General features: G+C 36.9%; 1 protein-coding gene across 2 annotated transcripts in view; it reads left to right on the plus strand.

Annotated features, from left to right (window-relative positions):
• cpne5b (copine Vb) overlaps positions 1 to 21023 on the plus strand; it is a 157718-nt gene that overhangs the window by 41455 nt on the left and 95240 nt on the right. Inside the window, exons 5-8 of one of the 2 annotated variants that reach the window (XM_030135190.1) lie at positions 10230 to 10333; positions 11965 to 12004; positions 12846 to 12860; positions 14267 to 14343. In XM_030135190.1, the coding sequence (XP_029991050.1) occupies positions 10230 to 10333; positions 11965 to 12004; positions 12846 to 12860; positions 14267 to 14343 (236 nt within the window). The remainder of the gene's footprint in view (positions 1 to 10229; positions 10334 to 11964; positions 12005 to 12845; positions 12861 to 14266; positions 14344 to 21023) is intronic. The other variant, XM_030135188.1, reaches the window with a different exon arrangement.

The raw sequence follows: 21023 nt of genomic DNA on the forward strand, positions 1-21023 counted from the left end.
AAAGCAACATCCAGTTTTATGTGACATGGCTCAGTAGACTGCATTTCTTGTCTCATGTAAAACCATGGAGTCTAGGGAACCATGACATTCAGAAACTCATATTTGGTCACCAAATATGGTTTTAATGTATATCTGTGGGACTCATGGCATGTGGAGCCAACCCCAGTGGCCATCAGTACAACAACTTTAACCCTTAGGAGTCCACGATCACAGCCCTGTGACTGAATCACATGACATTTTCAACATGTTGTAGCGTCGGAAGTCAGTCACATAGACCACTGGAGTGTGGACTTGAAACACTCTCCCACTTTTTATTTGATGTTGATAGAGCAAATACAACCAGAGATATGATGTTTCGAAACCAGAGCAAACGTGCGATATAGCGTTATCATAGTGATATAAAGCAAGCGTTATAGTTCTTACCATGTCTGTGTCATTTTTTGTCCTTTTTAAAAACGGAAAACACTGGCCGAATCTGACCGGAAACCGGGAGAACTGGGATGGGGGGGATAGGGTGAGAAAACCGGAGCAAATACCAATGTAAAGATATGCTTTTATTTCAAATATTTGAGTATAGTTTTGATTTATTACAGTTTTGATTTTGTATACCTAATATTCGGAACCAATATTCACTTTTAAAGTCTTTGAAAAGGTTTGTTAAGCATCTTTGTGTTATTTATGCAATAAATTATAAAAACTTTTCAAATCAGATTTTATGTTTTTTGTGTGTTTTTTGTCCTTTTGTGTTCACATAGTAGGTTAAAGTGAAAAGATAATAGGCACGAGATGAAGTTGTGCTGAAAAAAAAAGAGATACCAAACATAGGTATAAATAAGTAAGTAAGTAAGTAAAATTTATTTATAAAGCACTTTTCACAGAGTCACAAAGTGCTTTATCAAATCAAATCAAATCAAATTTACAGAAACCCAACAGAATCCTCCAGGAGCAAACACTTGTGACTGGTGACAGTGGCGAGGAAAAATTTCCCTTTAACAGCAGAAACCTGGAGCAGACCCAGACTCCTGAAGGATGGCCGTCTACCTTGACCAGTTGGGGTTAAAGAGTGAGAGTAGAGGAGGAGAAAAGAGAGAGTGATAGAGATATAGAGAGACTGGGGGAGAGGGGGGAGGTAGGGGGAGACACATGGAGTACATGTAACACTGTAAAGTAGCAACTTTACATTGCGAAAAATGAATAAAACAGTACAAACTAGAAGCACTCGGAGAGCGCAGACCTCCGCCAAGGCTGATCAGTGGCCCCCCCTGTGGGCCCCCCCACCCCCGATCACCACCAAAATTTAATCATTTCTTCCTTATCCCATTTCCAACAAACCCTAAAAATTTCATCCAAATCTGTCCATAACTTTTTGAGTTATATTGCACACTAACGGACAGAGAAACAAACAAACAAACAGACAGACAGACAAACAAACCCTGGCAAAAACATAACCTCCTTGGCGGAGGTAATAAAATACAATTAGAATACCTGTAAAACACAATAAAATGCCAGTAAAAACAGTTTAAAATATGATGAATACATAAAGTGCTATCAGTTTGTGGTGGCCCTGAGTCAGGTAGGAAATTAAAAAGCCTGTTTGAACAGAAGTGTTTTGAGGTGATTTTTAAACCTCTCTACAGAGTCCATGGACTGTAAGTGTAGAGGCAGGTCATTCCACAGACATGGTGCTACAGCTTTAAAGGACCTGTCACTGCGTGTGCTAAAACAGGTGTGTGGAACCATCAGCAGGTGCTGATCTGAAGACCTCAGGCTACAAGCTGAGCTGTAGGGCTGAATCAGGGAAGCAATGTATGCAGGGGCCTGGCCATGTGGAGCCCGGAAAGTTAGCACCAGAATTTTGAAATGAAAACGATATAAAACAGGGAGCCAGTGGAGTGATTTAAGAATGGGAGTGATGTGGGCTCTCCTGTTTGTGCGGGTCAGAAGCCTTGCAGCAGAGTTCTGGACAAACTGTAGACATATGTATAATTAACATGTCTTTATATAGTGTATAAAGACAAAATCAAAAGTACTGAAAAACGGCTAAGATAGGCTCAGACCCCTAAGGGTAAAGATCCTATTTCAGGGATAGGCAACTCCGGTCCTCGAGGGCCGGTATCCTGCATGTTTTTGATATTTCCCTTTTCCAGCACACCTGGTTCAATTAGTGATCAGCTCATCGTCAAGCTCTGCAGAAGCCTGGTAACGATGTGATGAATTCCAGGTGTGCTGGAAGAGGGAAATATCTAAAACATGCAGGATATCGGCCCTCGAGGACCGAAGTTGCCTACCCCTGCCCTATTCGGTCACTTCTTGGTAGAACTACAGGAGCCTGGAGTCACAGGTGAGCTAATGCTAAGCGCTAGCTGATTCGGTGAAAGGGTAAACTTTATTAAGCGTGGTGAATAAAAGTCATTTTACAGTCTTGTTACAGGATTCTATTCACCACTACTTCTGCTGAGTTGTCTGTCAGGGCTTTTTGGAGCCAACCCCAGTGGGCATCAACTTTAAGTGACTTCCACATTGGTTTTATTAGTTGTACCCACACCCCTTATCTCTTGAAGAACAAGATGAATGGCTACAAATCTTGCTACTCTGACTGATATAGACTTTTTCAGTGGCTCTGAACAGCTTGTGGAGAGACATAATTGTTGTTAATAATTGTTTTCATATATTTATGGTCTAATACTTTCACCAGTTTTACAACAACCTGTAACTTTCTTGACTTATGAAATCAACAAACATTGTGTAAAAGATGGCATAATGCAAATGGGGTCAAATACATATAGTACATTCTTTTCTACAGAATAAGGCCTCATATTGCACATCCGGAAGGGGCAGGACCTCAACACTCTATATTTACTACTGTATATAGCTGTTTGTTTGTTTTTTTTCTTTTCTGTTTTTTTTTTTAATAATATACAGTACATCTCTGCCTACTTCACACAACAGTCTAAAACAGGATACTGTAGATGTATTTGATGCCAGCCCACATGGCTGACATTGTTTTTCATCCCACACTCCAAACTGTCCATGAAGCCACAGATGCTATTATAAAGACCTGATGCTATATGGATGTATTTAGAATCACACATTACATTAATTCATATGTATTTGCTCAGTTTGAGGACCCTTGACTGCTGTACATGTGTTAATCCACTCAAAACAGATGGTTGTGTGGGCTTTCACTTTAAATGTACCTAAAGGAATATGATGGAACTATTGTATGTGAATATGCCTAATGTATAAATGTGGACAAAATGCACTGATTGATTTGTCTTTTGACAGCATCACTCTGGTACTGTTCATCCAAAGAAACACATTAAATATAATAAATATAATGAACGTTTGTCTTTGAAGCCTTTCAAAATGTCTCAATCTATTACATGCACTAAAGTTGCTTTAAAGATATTAATATTAAAAGCAGTAACTTCCTTGGGGACATAAACCATCACATTTGTAATTGTATTGTTGAGAAGTGTTGGCTGTTGATGTGGCTTTAGGTAACACTGTGCCAGTGAGAGTGAACGCTTTGAAATTTCAGTCAGGAGAGGAGCTGAGCCAAACAGGTGACTCACAGGGGACTTCCAAATAATGTTTCCTGACAGGACCCTCTAGCACACTCAGCAAAGTCTTGATCAAACTTTATGATCTCCTCCTCCCTCCATGCTTAGTGATGCAGCCACAGCTCCGTTTAAAGCTCTTGATTGGATGAAGACACCATTATTCTTGCTTTAACTAAATAACAGAACCACATCTACATCATCTGTTTTACTTTCTTTGTCACACACATTGTTCAGTGTCATCTGCTCTAGATTTAGACAGAAAGTTGTTTTAGGGCAATTTTTACGCTTGAGCTGATGGTAGGGGTTTTTCCAGGTCCTGAGGCTGTTCTCTAGTGAGTTTGTTGGAGTGTAAAACCTGCTGTGTACCTCAGGCTAAGGTCCACCACAAAACAGTAACCTTTGCTTCCCTCAGCTTTGATGCCGTCCCATAAAATTCCCCTCAAATAAGCTGTTTGATATGATTAATGTATTTGATATGAGCATCATTATGTAAATAATTTCATCTTTCAGTCTACTTATACAGCACATTTCCCTAGAAATAACCTGCAGTTAGCACTCCCAAAACAGAAATAGAAGTGAATATGGGTTCGTACTGAAGTAATCAGACCAAGTACAAAAATGCCCGTGGGTTACAGGAGATATTTTCAAAGCACCAGGTAGAGCTCCTCAAACATATTTTTGCAAATATTAAATATGACTAATAGGACCTCAGTTGAGCACTGACAGAATTGCTCTTTCATGCTGACATAAACAGAAGCCTTTCCTAAAGCATGTACAGATCATAATGGTGTGAACTGTAGCATAACGTGAGCCTATGAACATGTGTGCACACAAAGAAAATGGACAAATGTAGCTTCAGGAAGACACCTGCATGAAACATTATATCTGTTTGTTAAACACACAAAGTGGAAATGCCTTATATTATTAAATTAATCAGAATAAAGCATCCAAAAAGCCGCTCAGTCAGTATCAACCCCAATTAGCTGCTTAGGAACAAAACAGTACAGTGCATTAGAAAGAGTGCAAGAGAAAGAGTGATGCAATATCTCGTTTTATTGCCAAACACATCATAGAAAAGAAAACCTACAATATTAACATCCAGCACAGGGCAAGATATGATCAGATTTACAGTATCACAGCAGCAAACAGCAAGAACAATATTAAATATAAAAATACAGGGGATAAGAGCTGTAGAAATAATAAAAAATGAAAATAAGAGCAATATAGTATTAAGGAGTAAACTGTAAACATTGCAAAAACTATTTCACATGATTATTATTGCACAGTAAAACATAGTGAAATAGTAGAGCTGGAAGACATTAACAGTAAAGAACAAACAGAAAAACATGAATTGAAATGTCAAATTTCTATTGAGACACGTACAGAACAAAAGCCATTTTCAATGATCAATTGAGAGCCTTCCTAGAAACTGGAGGAAAAAGATGGTCAGTGGTGCTTTACAGGGGTTTAACAAAGATGTGACATGGCCGACCTTTTCCCTCTATTTTCACAGTATCTAATTTGCTTGACGTCACGCTGACAGTGTTTCGTGTGGGTGCGACTGTGCCAGAGTGTTGCGTGTGTCAGTCTCTGTAACAGTAACAGCTTTTAATTTGTTTTCTGCGTACATGCATTCACACAACCACAACTGTGGTTGAAAATCTCCCAAAGTTTGGCATTTATGTTCCTGCGAAATCTGGTGTGGATGTGTATAAAATGGAAATGGATTTCCATTTGTGGTGCAACTCTTTCTTCTCCGTTAACAACTAAAGTGCCCTTAACTCTCCAGTGTTCCCAGGGGGCTGTTCAATTCTCTCAGTGAGCTTGAATGTGCTTCTTTATTTGTCTTACAGAATTTTAAGGGCACCCTGTTGGTTTTCACTGAATCTCACAGGCACATTCACACTCATTCACACGACTGTCTTTCTGTGCGAAGACAAGGCTCCACTAAGCTAATTATACCAGCACAATATTACAGTCTGCAGAACACAGCGCAAGCAGAAATAAAACCCATGTTGGATAAAGAACCACAGGAAACTCCACAAATGTTCACTTGTGGTTTGGGTTTGCTCCAGGGAAGAAGATAATGAAATTTTTGTCAGGTTAGTTAAAAAAAAAAAAAAATGTGAGAAGAGACTCAAGCCCTTTCGCTGTGCTCCTGTTCTGTGCTCACTGTACTGGGACTTTACTAGGAAAATGATATTGTACTGTGCTCTTATTCACACCAGGTAGGTATCTAAGTGGGTTTTTTGTCTGTGTTTCAGGTACATGGTCATATTATCAAATTAGACACTGTAGGTCTTTACAGAAGTTGTTTCAATTTAGAGGTAGATAAAGTTGATAGATCGGCATGTGCATGTGTGTGTGATGGGTTGTGTGTCTGTATGTGTGTATGTGTTGGGGCTGCAGGTCACGGACTTCATGCCAGATTCTCATTAGCCGGCTCCTGCTGCCCAGCAGTATCTAATGAACTCTGCAGCACAGTATTGTCTCCTCCACTCAGCAGGGAAATTACATTATGGAGCTCATCTCTGCCACCACCCACCTCTTTACTAACATGTGCTCTCTGTCTCATCAACACCTCAGGGTCTCTGAGAAGGTCTGAGTGACGTACAGATTCTGCGTTAGTGTTCTTTCATTCACTTTTCACCCTTAGTGGTATGGCATTTACAGTGAGTAGGCTCACACTGACAAAAAAGCACAGAGTTCACCAAAGTTAAGACTGTACAGAAGAGTGTTTTATTATTGTTTTTCAACCTTTTCACCTGTAGTGCACTGCATTTGTACTTACTGTCATGACCAAAGAGCCAACAGAGCTCTACTTCAATTTTATTTTACTTATTGTTGATTTTCCATTTTCTACAACCTTAATTAAAAGAAAAAAAAAAAAAAAAACAAAACAATAAAAACTGGGATGTTTTGTAAAATGTGAATAAAACAGAAAGGAATGTTTTGCAAATCTCATAAACACATAATTTATTCAACATTGAACATAGAAAACACATAAAATACTTCAACTGAGAAAATGCACAGTATGAAGAAATAAATTCAATCATTTTTAATTTTACGGCACCATCACATCTCCAGAAAGTTGGGGCAGGAGCAACTAAAGGCTGGAAAAGTTAGCGGTACTAAAAATAAACAGCTGAAGGAACATTTTGTAACTAATTAGGCTCATTGGTAACGGGTCAGTAACATGTTTCATTTTAAAAAGAGAATCCTGGAGAGGTATTTTCTTTCAGAAGTAAAGATGGGGGGAGGTTCACCAATCTACTACAACTATATCTACAGATTCTGGAACAATTTCACAACAATGTTTTTCAGTGTAAAATTATGAAGAGTTTGAACATCTCATCATCCACAACCATCTTCTCTGTCTAAATATAAGACACCACCCTGCTTGTTATCAGCGCTCAGTTGAGAACTCTGCACCTGTGATGGTCTGGGGTTGCATTAGTGTCTATGAAATGGGCAGCTTGCACATCTGTGTTGCAGGAAAGGCACCATCTATGCATCTATGCTGAAAGGTTTTAGAGCAAAAAATGCTTCCAACCACATGATGTTTTTTTTTTTTTTTTTCCAGGGAAGGCCTTGCATATTTCAACGAGACAATGATAAACCTCAAACTGCATCTGTTACAACAGCATGGCTATGTGGTAGAAGAGTCAGGGTCTGAACTGGCCTGTATCCAGTTCAGACCTTTCACCAATTAAAACAGTAGCACTATTGAGCAGCAAGAATCAAACAAGAATGGGAGAACATTCCTCTCCCCAAACTCCACCAGCTTGTTTTCTTAGTTCCCACATTTTTATGATCTTTGTCAAAAGAAAAGATGTTACACAGTAGTAAACATGGTTCTGTCTTCACTGTTTGGAGATGTATTACTGCAATCACATTTAAAAATTCAGTTCTGAAATATATTCTCATTTTGAATATTTGATATGTTTTCTATGTTTTATTGTGAGTAAAATATGAGATTTGCAAATCATTCTGTTTTTATATACATTTAAGTTTTTTATTTTTTTGAATTGGGGTTGTAGTTCTACAGCAATTTTTCTGTGTCATAAGTTTTTATAATCTATTTAAAGGGTCAAATTTTCCTAAACCCACTTTTATTAGTTTTTGGTACATTTATTTGTGTATTTAATACCCTAATAGTTCATAAAGTTTGAATTTGAACCCTCCAGGTGCTGCAAAGCTACTTTATATTCATTTTGGTAAAAATGGAGTGGATTTCTACAACCTGTTTTAATTCCTTCTTAATTTGTTGCGTCTATAATTAGTTACGTCACAACATTTGCACATGTAAGGTCAAGGCTTCTGACGAACATTTCTCCAAGTACGACATAATTGTTTGTCAGCAGCCGCGGTTGTAGTAAAAACTGAAAATATGTCCAAACTTTGAGCCGATTACCTAAAATGTTCAGTTGTTGGTTGAACGGGACAGAGCAGCAAAGTCAACAACCTGGAAGGGGTGTGGTGTAAAGTGGTTCATGTGCATTTAAAGGGCCAGCGCTCAAAATGACCTTTCTGGTGTCATTACTCAGAAATAGGGTTGAAGATGGACCTGTGGAGTTGAATTAATGAGGAATTCAGACCCAAGCAGAGCATTTACAGTTCATATAGACCACAGGGAAATGTTTTAAAATGTATAATTCCATTTAAAAAAAGCTAAATATCACTCCTATAATATACAGTAGAATGTAAAGTCTTCAAGTGTATGTTTTTGAATATTCTTTAGACATGCTTCTCCTTGTTACCTGTAACTGTCTTTCCTTCCAACTTGTCTGTCATGCCAGGTCTTTTATTTTTATGGGTGTTTGTAAGTGGTTTTATGGATGCAGTATGAGTGGAAGCCTGACCCAAACCTCCTTCAGTGTCAAACAACGAAGTCAATCTTGAATCTTGAATCTACTTGCTTTCACAATTATATTATAATAACACATTCCAAGAAGTCAAAAACCAAGAAATCAAAAGCGTTATCAGCTTTCCAGTAGAATTACACATTTTTGGCTCAAAAACAAAAGACTTATTTGAGGGCATTAGAGTGGCATAATTACAAAACCAAGTTAAAACATGTAGAGAGCTGCATGTCTGTATCTCAATCTGTGTGCAAAACCTGATTTGTAAATGCATAAAACTATCTGTAAATGTATACTGAGATTTACAAGGTAAATGTGTAAACAGATCTGTACACGTGGGCATAGAAGTGTAAATATGTGGATACATCTGTAAATCCCAATTCCCACATCTCCTGAATGCACCAGTTGTAGACGAAGCTTCCATGCGCACATGTCCACATGTATTTGCAGGTATATATGTTGTGGTGGTGTAAAAAAGCTGAAAGACTTTGTTGTAACTGATGTCTTGACTGTATTTTAAGCTTTTAGCACAAAGTATATATAGGTCTGTCTGCACATTTACAGTAATGGAAAAAAGTTTTCGGACACCCCTGAAATTTTACACAATCTCAAATATTACAATGAAACATTTAATAATGCTCCAGTAATACTTTACTAAATCTGTATGAATCATTGGACTAAAACACAAGTAGGCAGGCAAAAAAAACCCAAAAAAACCAAAAACCCAAAACATAACACAGTAATATTTCACAACCACTAATAACATTACTCAGAAACTGAAAGCCATAAAGGACTGAGGAAATGATGAATTCACATTTGCTACTGGACAAAAGGGGATTAATTCAGTCTCAAATAAAAATGAAATTGCAAAAAGAAACTCCCTCTTCAGATGCATTTCTGTAGAAAATCACATCAAAACTTCTACGACCGATGGGAAGATGAGGTGCTTTTGTGTCACCGACACGACAATCACTTGTATCTCTTCAGTACAGAGCTCATGTTGTGGCTGGTGATTGTAATTTCCCACAACAATATAGTTTAAACATCCACATAATGTCTGCTGGAATTAAGTCCGTACACTTCATTATGATGTAAAGTTAGGGATTTCTACAGTATTTGATTAAATAGGGTAATTCCAGAAGGCTTTAAGTGATTTATACATATACTGTGAAACTCTTAATCAGCTTTTTATATGGAATATACACATGGTGTTGCTGGGCCTTTGCCAGCGTTTTCTCTTGTACATTTCCCTTCTTTTGGCACCCTGGGAGTGAGAATCCCACTAATTAGGAAGCCTTAATCACTGCCTTTCTACTCCTCTGCCTTCCCACTCTTTTCCCACTCACTCCCCCCTTGTTTTCTGTCCTAACCCTCCACTCCAGTTTTGCCCCCTTTTTTTTTTTCCTTGCCTGCTCTTCCTACCTCTTTAACCATTATTACTTCGCCATTTTCTACCCAAGTCTGCCAGTGTTGTTTCTCCTCATCTCCCTCTGTACTTTCCTCCTCTTCCCCTTTATCTCTGTGGGGCTTATGAGTGAGTACTGGTATAATTAATGTGGGAGAGAAGTGAGGATCAAGGAACCAGGAAACACACCCTCTGCTCAGCAGCAGCACCGTGTGAAAGCACCTCCATTAATCAGACATCTGTAAATGTATGTGTTTGCATCTGTACAGTCTTAGATGGATAAGAAACAGGAGTTAAAATATGAAGTGCAAGGAGTTAATACTTTGGGCTGTATTTGTTTTTTTACACATTGATGTCACTCTCCCTCCCTGACGTCCATCTGTCTTTCTTCTTTCACAGTTTGGCAGAACGGAGGTGATAGATAACACCCTAAACCCCGACTTTGTACGAAAGTACATACTGGACTACTTTTTTGAGGAGAAGCAGAACTTACGTTTCGACTTGTGAGTGATGTTATATTTCCCACTATCATTCTTTTGCTTACTTTCTTGCAGTCTATCCTCTTCACTCTAATTACTCTGGTGCTACTCAGTGTTTTCAGAACATTAACCCTATAATGCCAAATGTATCATATTTGATACATGTGTTTTGAAGCCCTCTACATGATCAGTGTGACATTTTTTTCTTGAAAAACCTGATGTATACAATTAGAAACATGCAATAGACGGATAATCCACCAGGGGGAAGAATTCGTTCACCAGAGGCCTTTCTGGTGACACAACAAGATTGTCATTAATGAGGAAGGAAGCAACACTTTACCAATTTTGAAAAGAAATTACCAGTTTGTTAGACATGCTTGTGTTGTGTTATATTATATTTTTGTTTGTTTAAAAATAATAAGAATTGAGCATTGAGACCCGATATATCAAATATGATACAAAATTGAAAGTCATACATGGAAATTGATATTTGAAAAAACTATTTCTTGGCTGTTCAGAAGGACCAATAAAGGCTCCAGTTTCAAAGAACTGGAATTTTCTGTCAGTGATTTAATGGTTCAGGCTTTACAGGGTTAATATGTCAAAAATCAGTTTTTCTCTTCTGTGTTTTGGTGTCCATCAATTACTGAAAAACTGTCTTACACCTGAGTGGTATTTTCTCAGTATATCGATATAATGAAAGCTTCTATATAGACTCTGATGTGAGGCAGCTTGTAGAATTGAAATGCCAACTTCTGATGGCTTGAACATTTACTAAATGCTTTCTCAGCAGTGTATTGCAATCAGCTGTTTCGAGGATGCAAGTAATTTTTATTTGAATCCATGTAAACAACCATTTCCACAAACTTCTTTCGGCAAAATGACCCTGGACATGACCTCCCTTCATCATCATCTAAAGCTCCCCACAGTATAAAAATCATATAAAAATAACTCTTAATTTGCAACTCTCTGATCTTCCATTTCAGCGTATAGAGATAAACATTCAAATGTGTTAAACTGAACAGAATATGTCCTAATTTTCTCCTAGGTTTGCAGTTACTTTTAACCTTATTACATTTCAGTCCAGCAGTGACTGATTATGCTCTTGGGGAACAGGATCAATCGTTTCATCAGATGTTTCATCTTAGTACATCACATATGGTCCATTTCCTTCACTTTTATTGCTTTATATTCACATGCAAATCAGGTCAGGACCACCACTCATTATTATGTGTGATAAGAAAAGGTCTTGTTCACCAATTACCCTGCAACACAATCAGCAACATCTGAAAAAAAGATACAAAAAGATCCTCATCCCCTTTTTACTCCCTCTATTATGGCGTCTACCCACATCCTTGTGTATGGTAGCTTCAAATCTAGACTATTTTCTTATTTTCCTGTGTTCATTTTAAGTTTTCTTTTGATATAGAACACTATCATGCAAAGTTTTCTTGGTATTTTTTGATGTTGTTTGTGTTTTTGGATAAAGATTATTTAAAAGCCATAGCATACAAATAATGTAAGCAGACATATGGGGTAAAAGCATGGTTTAGGGTTGGTGAGTGTGTTGTCTCAGATCTCTCCTCTCAGGTAAGGCTCTCCTCTTTATATAGTTAAAAAACTTTTCTGCTTTTATTTTCTTTCTTTCTTTTCAGGTATGACGTCGACTCTAAAAGCCCAGACCTGTCCAAGCATGTGAGTGCCTGCACTTTTTTTTTTTTACCCTTGAACCAAAGATAAATGGCGTCCAGTCTTGAGAAATAACCAAATTATAAGCCTGAATGGTTTTGAAAATAAAAAAAACAAAAATATTGCAGCATTTGAGGTTGGTCAAACTCCATTTATCAGTGGTCCAACGCTGACTTTTATGTGTAATCTTTTGTTTGGGTGTTGCTTGCTGCATGTTTCCCATTTGATGAAGTAAAGTAAACCCTTTGTACTGTCTGTTTTCCAGTTTAATCCAAATACAAAAAGTTGCATTTCTCATTATACAATGCCTTGGTTTAAGACTTTTGCAGGAATTTTATTATTTTCTCATATATCTTTTTTTTTTTAATGTCTTAGTATAGCAACTGCCTTTAGCAGTATTTTATGAAACAGTCATTTAAATAGGTTTTATCAGGCAATGCTTCTACCCATTAGTTTCCATTTCAAGCCATATACCCAGTTCAAGACACGGTTACTTTCATGTCAGTGATAAAAAGATGAGATATGCATTCATTAGGCTGGAAACTATGGTGACAGAAAGCATTAGCTAAATGGTAGTGGTGTATAAATAATCAGCTTTCATGATTATTTGATGTATTTGGATGACTAGAGTTTGCCTTTTTTCATCATTAGCTTTCATTTTTAAACTATTTTTCATACTTTTAGCTTTGCATGTTTCATGTTGTACCCTCATGTGTTTGTCTGAAACAGTACTAGGAGGACTAGGTATTTGGTACAGTGTTGTATACTCTATATGATGTGCTCTGTTATTGTTATTGTTGTTGTTGTTGTTGTTGTTGTTGCTGCTGCGGCTCAACCTTTCTGGAAGCCTGCAGAAACCAATGTAGGTCCCCGCACCTCTCTCCCTTCTGACTCTGCATGGCTGCTGCCTCACATTAATGATCCTTCTCTCGAGTGGAAGGATGGCGTCTCTGATCAGAATGAAGCAGCTCAGAGTACTCGGTGCTCCAGAGATCAAGCTGAGCTCTCTGTATAGCACTTAACCATTGTTGCTGTCACAGAGGAATCCAACTACAACATCAAAATCAAAGTTTGTCATTAGGCCAAAGGACTTTTGGGTTGGATTGTCCTACATCCTTGTTGTCAGCGTTAAAACTGAACACACAGCACGATACAAACAATATTTGTGCTGTCACTTCTGTTTTACAATGGGCTTAATGTACCCGACCATCGCTGAGTAGAACTGAGGGGCTGTGTTTTGTGGAGGACATGATTATCACTCCAGCTGTATCTCCCTGCCTCACTGTTACAAATCATGTTCCTTGTCATTTTTCATGCTACAAATCCCCTCATCTTCTTGCATGTGTCTGCTTTTTTCCTACAAGTCATTAAAGCAGGATTATCATTCATACATACCTAACCTTGAAGATACAGTGACATTTCCATTCATTTCAACCACTTTAGTTTACATCTTACACAAATAATTAAACACAGTGTCATGTGGTTTAGTGGAGCTCAGTAATGGAGAGCTCCCAATCCCTTAAGCGTGTGTTTCACATGGGGTCATTTGACACCATTAAAATCAATGAGCCTCATGTGAGAACATTTTCATATTCTTGTTTTAACACTCTTTAAAGTTTAAGTGTTGCAAATTGGATTCACCGGTAATAAATCATCACCACCTGTTCTTAATTAGCTGCTGAAAAAAAAAAAACATAATGAATACAGGAACAAGGACGATATCACAGTACCTCAACAAAAATATGACGATGAAGTCAGTGACTCTAAAATAATACCAGCAGGATTCGAAAATAATTTATTCATTTTATTGCACATGTGTTTCATTAAGTTTGTTTTAATGGATTTTAGTATCTTTTTGCTCTAAATTAATTCAGAACACACCATTGTTCTTCATTATAATTCTTAAGACTTATTGTCAAGTTTTTTTCTAATGTGGAAAAAAGCAGATTATGTTCATTTGTCTTGACAATTGTTAGCCACTTGATTTTTGTTTGAACTACACTTAAAGGAAAATTGATGAATGACACAGTTTCTCTTAAACCTGTGTGTTTCACTTGAAGCCAAAGTCTCTTTTTTATAAAAGAAAAAATATTGGATCAAAAACCAGCAAAGCTTTGCACAGCCATAAATTTAATACTGACTTAAATATGAAGCTGAAGCCTTACTGGATCAGTAATTTACTGTGTCTATTCGTTTGTTTTCTTTCTACTCCACATCCACAAATGGATCCCCTTTTCCTTCATTATTTGTTTCTCTCCTTGCTTCCAGGACTTTTTGGGTCAGATGTTCTGTACTCTGGGGGAGATTGTTGGATCACCGGCCAGTCGACTGGAGAAACCACTAGGGTGAGTTCCATTCAGCCTCCAAACTGGGCAGAAAACCTTTTATTACAACTCGACACATATAGTCCATTGCCCATAAAGTTGGAATCATTTTGTTTTCACACTCCTCACACGTTTGTCTTTTTATTCCTATTCATACACATCAGTAATCTCCTTTGACCAGATACAATGATTCCATAAGCCCCAGTTATGCTTTATCTATCAAGAATAAATCACATTATCACAATCATTTCATGAGAACAGGTAAAAATATTTAATTTCAACTTCGTGGGCAACAGTGTATGCATAGAAGATGCTGTAACATAGTCTGGAATCTCAATATCCTCCATAATGCTCTATTATTCCTATACTATTCTTCTTTGCAAAGTTAAAATGCAAGTATATGGAGGTTAATTCTTCTGTCAGTGTCCTTGATCATAGATGAAGATCTGAAGTTCATCCCTTCAATGGCACCTTGCATCTCCAAATTTGCTAATTGTTAATGCTAATGCTACTTACTGTGCATGTATTAGATGAGTAAAATGCAGAGGGGATAATTAAGTGAGTTAACCTTTAAAATTCTGGAAACATCCAGTCATTTTTAAGAGATACAAGCATGTAGTTTATATCCAACATATCGGGTATTGTAATGATATAAAGTTATATTCTGACCAAACAAATAAATGAATGTCATGGATACAAAAACAGATTAACTTTTTTGTCATGTTACAAATCCTTCCTTAAAGCTTTTCCATATCAGGTGCCTGATGAAAAAACAAGAAGAAAGTGTGAAATGTTTCTGGGCAAATATTATTTGTGACAGTTGTGACACTTGTTCAATAACAACATCACCTGTAGTCTGTTTGTCTCCATCTGTCTGATGCAGCGTCCTCTGTTCCTCTGAGTCCAATATCCAGTTAAAAAGATGCTGATGGTGCAAACTGTGGTGGAGATATGACGTCCACATTACAGAAACTCCTCACTATCACTGCAGTGAAATTGTTTACCGATGCTGTTCCTCGTCTTATCTTTCACGTCTCTTTGATTTTTGTTTTTCACATCAAATTTAGTGTGGTTACAAATCAACTGATCCAGATATGTTATTGTTATTGTCACATGATGTTCACACAAAGGACTGGTTGTTTTCTTTAATGACATTGCAAAGGAAACTGATAAATAACATGTGTAAATGGTGGCTCAAATAATTGTTTACATCTTGGGATTGATCACTGTTCATTTATTTTCCAAAGTTACATCCCAGGGAACACAATGAAAGGGTTTCTATTTATATATTTAAAGAAATATCTGTTTTACCACATGCAATGAATAGGGACTTATAGTCCGTGAAAGTCCATTTAGCCATCTGATTCAGGTTTCACACACCTTCAGCAGAATTTTCAGTGTGTGACGGAGCAGAGCCTTGTGTCTTAACTGTGACGTCCACTAACCTGAAATCCATGAGATTTCTCAGTTCACCCTTTGTAATTTCACTAACTCATGTTCTCGAAAGATTATAGTTTCTTCTTAACCATTAACGACTATTTAATGATTACAAGACATACAGTTAACAATTACAAATGAACTTTGACTACACAAATGTTAAATGTTAATCATTAAACATTGCATCTCATATGAGTTATTTTTACAGCGTGATAAATTGCATCAGTGCATCCAATCAATGGTCTATAGGGTATTTACTATTAAAATCTACCGCCTTAGGTGACAGTTTGATGGATGGTACCCCTACTCTACCAGTATCTGTACATTTATTTATTTATTTATTGATCAAAATAAGTCTTCATAGTGTCCCTAGTTTGATTCAGGTAAACAAGGGAACATGTATGTGTCTCACAAAATGGTAAAAGACAAGATGTTTCCAACCTTCAAATCCAGAAACATTGCAGTCAGATTGGGAAGCAGATGTAATTTTGATCCTATTTTAAGATCATGAAAATCTGAGTTTTGACCAAATTTATGGCGTTTTTTGAGCCACTCCTTTTTCATAGACTTCCATCAATCTGTGAGGATGAAGTGAATTATCTCCAGTAAATTATCTCCAGTTATCAAATGATGCTTGACTACATTTGTAATGAGAAATGGAATGAAATGAGAGTAGATGCTAATTTCTTGTAGCTGTTAAGATGGTTTAGTAAGTTATGAAGGAACAAACAGAGAGAAAATGAGCTGAAAGCACATTAAGAGGGTAAGTACTAAATGTAAATTTCATCTGAAAAAGAAGACTCGTGTGTGATTTAGAGGGAGATGAGAGGAAAAGACACTGATCAGACAAAGAAAAGAAGAGGAAGGAGGGGAACACAACACATGCTACAGATGTTTTCTACAGATAATTATTGTCATCAAAGGAAAGGGTGAAGCGCGGTACAAAATTACCTAAATTACTGCTTGTCTCCTCAGCTTGCTTTTACACTGGATGAGAAAAATGCAGTGTTAATGGGGTATCCTGTAATCTGTCTTTATAGATCTATCATCCTTCATCATCGGTCCGCTGCGCTCTTCAGGTGGAACAATTTAAATGTCACTTTCACTCAGATACAATGGTTTTTAGGTGCTTCTGCATTTAACATTCATGTTCTGGAGCTGACAGACCTTTAAGGATCTTTGAGGCATGACACCTGATGATGTTGGACACTGAGATTTCTTAGATGTATGCAGGAAAAATAAAACTGAATGTTTATCTTGACTCAGTGAACACAAGGGATTAAGAGTTCAGACTCTGAAATGATGATAGGTTACACAGCATTTCTTCACATTTTGCCCTCTGTGTTGTGGAAGACGGAGAATAGGAAGACATGAACACAGTGGTTATGAATTTCTGAGTCAGAGTCAAATCTGAGTCAGTGATGCTTTTTATGAGCCTTTGTTACAGTTGGATGGGGTCTTTCAGCATTTAACTGTTTTTTTCCCTTTTTTGCAAAGGAATAACTACAACCCATGTGCATAAAACACAGAGAATGAAGACAAAAACAGGGCTGAACAGGTCAAAACATAACATTTAGAGAGCGTTGAGCCTCTGTTTTGTGTTCATTCAAGTCAAGGCCACTTTCCCAATCACATAAGAACAGATAATAATAACAATAATAATTTGACTGACTACTGGGCATGAAAATGAGTGCCCCTCTGTGATTGTTTAAACCTGATGAATGAGAGCCCATTCTCATGTCTGACTGCTCAGTGAGAGTTTTAGGAGGCACATACACACTCATTTTATTGAAACACCACAACCGGGAACATATTAAGGCAAAAATGCAGTCACAAACCACTTAAATACTGACATAAATTACAAGGCACAGGACAAGTATCATATCATAATATTTTTAACCTTTTATAGGGCACTCATAGAAATTCAAAATTTCAACCTTAGCGTGTTATTGGAGATAACAACACTTTATTACTTTTGTGAAATTTCTCAAAATGTTTTTTTTTGTAGAACATCAGGGTCAATGAAGTTGCCATATTTGGTTCCTTCCCTATACATGACAAAATAAATAATAAAAAAAAAATACATTGAAAATATCCAAGAAGTATATACAGTATAAAACATCCTAGCAGCACATGCTAAAAAGTAAACACATGCAATAAAAAAACTGTTATAAGGTCACAAACTGACAAAAATCACTCATATTCACTATTTACAACTGCAAAATGTCCATAAAATCTCCGTATACTGTTATAAAAACCAACCTCAGTGAGACATGGGATTCACCCCATATTTAATGTTTGTGGAAATTACCAAAAATTGTCACCTGCCCGATAAAGGGTTAAATATATTTTTGCTTAAATTAATCTGTTTAAATAATTCTTCTTCTCCATGTAATTTTTAAATTGAGTGGGGCACCAGCCACCATTGGTTAAATATCAAACCCTTTTCCTGAGTTTATTCAAGTAGTAAAGTTAAGAAAAAAGAAATGCAAATCTTTGACAAATATACATATTTAATTTGAGATACGCCGCAGCTGTCAGATAAAACAAGCGCTTGCCAGATTTTATTCCTTTAATCTCTTATTCAAGCCTCCAAATAAAGCTCTGCTAGTGCTGGAAACCTCTGGTGAATGTATAAGGAAGGTGAACAAGGTCTGGATGCAGCACATTTCATGATGCTGTTTGTATTTGTTTTTGTGAACTTTTGATGAACAGCATCATGAATCATGGAAATGGCAGATGTGTCAGGATCAGCTATTTTTCTCCCACATAGCAGTTTGATTAATCTGTGGGTCTGTGTAGTTGTGTGCAGTGTAAGTCAGTACCATGTTTTGTACAGCCCATGTCTATTTTTGTTGCATATGTAAATCATTTTCTTCAAAAATCAAAGGTAGATATTACCCCCAACTGTATATGTTTAGGACATGGGGTTTCTGAGAAGGCTGTTGATTACCATTTGTGTAGCAGCTTTATTTCATCCTGTTTGGGGGAGATGAGCACACAAAGGCTTACTGAGCACACACACAATGATGCATTGCTCTGGTAGTTACGTTACCCAGTGGAGTTTGTTTTCATGTTTCTGTGGTAATGAAGAGTGATTCATATTTCATTGCTCTGAAATGTCAAGACATTTGTTTAAGCTTCGAGCCAATGAGAAAGACTTTCACATTTGTTTGTTTTTCATGTCAGTCTGGATCAGTTTTCAGTTTCTGTTTGCCTGTTCCTCTGTTCATGGACACATTTATGAACATCAGTACATCCCATAGTCATGGAAGACCTTTTTGACTGTCCTATCTGTCACATTTACCACATAGGCTGCAAATTTTACATGAATAATTCAGGGTACCTTGGTTAAATGGCACATGCGTGTATGAGAATGGTCTTTATCTCTGTTCTCTTTTTCCTGGGCTAATTTGTAAAGGCTTTAATCTTCCTAAAATGTGCTTATTTAATTGACCGAACAGCCAGTGTGATATCCATTATGGAAAAAAGGCTTCTGAAGGAAAGAGTGAGTGAGAGAACGTGACATCATTTACCATTCAGACTTCCAGAGAGTGTCATTTAGTATGAATGGGCACGCAATAAGATAAAGAGACTCTACATGAGCTGTAAACTGACATTGAACATAAAATCATTGAATATATTTAAAATGTAAGAACACAGAGCATGTTTGTTGCTGGAGAGTCTGAAAGATTATAAACCCTGAGGGATAGTCACATGTACTTTTTCTATAGCAATAAAAATAATATGTATTAACATGATATTCTACTTTCACTGAGCTATTTTTTCACCTACATCTGACCTAATTAAAGACATCAAATACTGATTGATTTTTAAATATTTAAACCATTTGAATGCCAGGTTTTTGTCATGTCACCATGTTTTTAGATGGGAAAAAAGATTATTTACTTTCAATACACTACATGCAAAGTCATTTTTGTGTTGAATTATGCACCCTGAGATATGTAAATGATCAGCAGCAATTTAGATTTTTATATATTATTATTTTTTGTACTGTGCCAAATACATTTACACCGATGATCACAAGTACTTATAAAAAATATTATCCGGTGATTTAAATGGGTTTTGATGTGGATTTTCTGGCCGAACTTCAAGGCCCAGTCTGGGGCCAGCTGGAGACTAAGCCTGGTCCTGCCTAAGCCTCAACACTTTACTTTTTATTCTAAGTTTAATCTTCTGAAACTTTCTAAGTATTCAAATCTTCTTCTGAGGAAAACGCAGAGTCAAATGAACACTTGGAGTCCAGTAAAGTTGAGTTCAGAGAGCTTTATTCTTCAGTCATGGAGTACAAAGCCCAAGTAGTTCTGCAGAACAACTGAGTTTACTAACAGAACATCACCTTTTATAATGCGAGGTATGGGCATATATGGGCAGGAAACATGTTCAGCCATGCTCCTTCTTTTTTTCACCCTACTTTCAGTATTATTTCTAATGGTGTCAAGGCCATGGTGTCAGTTATCTTCCCGTGGTGTTTGTTTAGATAAGACAGCTTTCAGTGGTGTGCTGATCACCCTATTTGCCTATATATGGTATAGCTCGTACATGCTGTATCTAAGGAGTCAAATATTCTGCTGATTCTTCTTCTTCTTCTTCTTCTTCTTCTTCTTATTATTATTATTATTATTATTATTATTATTATTATTATTATTATTATTATTATTATTGTTATTTAAATAGAACAGGTAGCTCTTCCTATTGTTATTGTGGCATTCCTGTGTAAACTTCATCACATCACAGTTGCTATGGCATTTTTTCTTCGAGCAATACTGCTGCTCTGGTACTTTCTTTCAAAAGATTAACATAATTGATTTATAATAATATAATGTGGCTTGGCGTATAACAGCCTTACAGAAATAGCAGTCACATGCAATTTTAAGAGGATGAGACAAAATAAGACACCACAGTTTCAGTGGAACATTTTTTGTGCTTAACAGTAAGAGTGCAACACTAGTTTGTATACAGTGTGTTTTAGACTTGGTGAAGGAGCTGAGCTGGAAATTACAAGATCAAATGAAAATGCACACTTGCCAAAATTCCTGCCATATGCAGGAATACAGGCAAAACAAGTGGTGCCAGTCACAACAAACCCCGCCCCTTGTGTATATTTTTCCCATTATAAGTAAATGGGAAGATTTTAAAAATTCATTAAAAAAATTGTAACTTTGACCAGCTTTTCTATAAACCAAATTTGGTGTGAATTTAGCCAATAGTTTTGCTGCTAGAGTGTTAACAAACAAACAAAC

Source organism: Sphaeramia orbicularis, chromosome 5, assembly GCF_902148855.1.
Source record: "Sphaeramia orbicularis chromosome 5, fSphaOr1.1, whole genome shotgun sequence".
Taxonomy (NCBI): Eukaryota; Metazoa; Chordata; class Actinopteri; order Kurtiformes; family Apogonidae; genus Sphaeramia; species Sphaeramia orbicularis.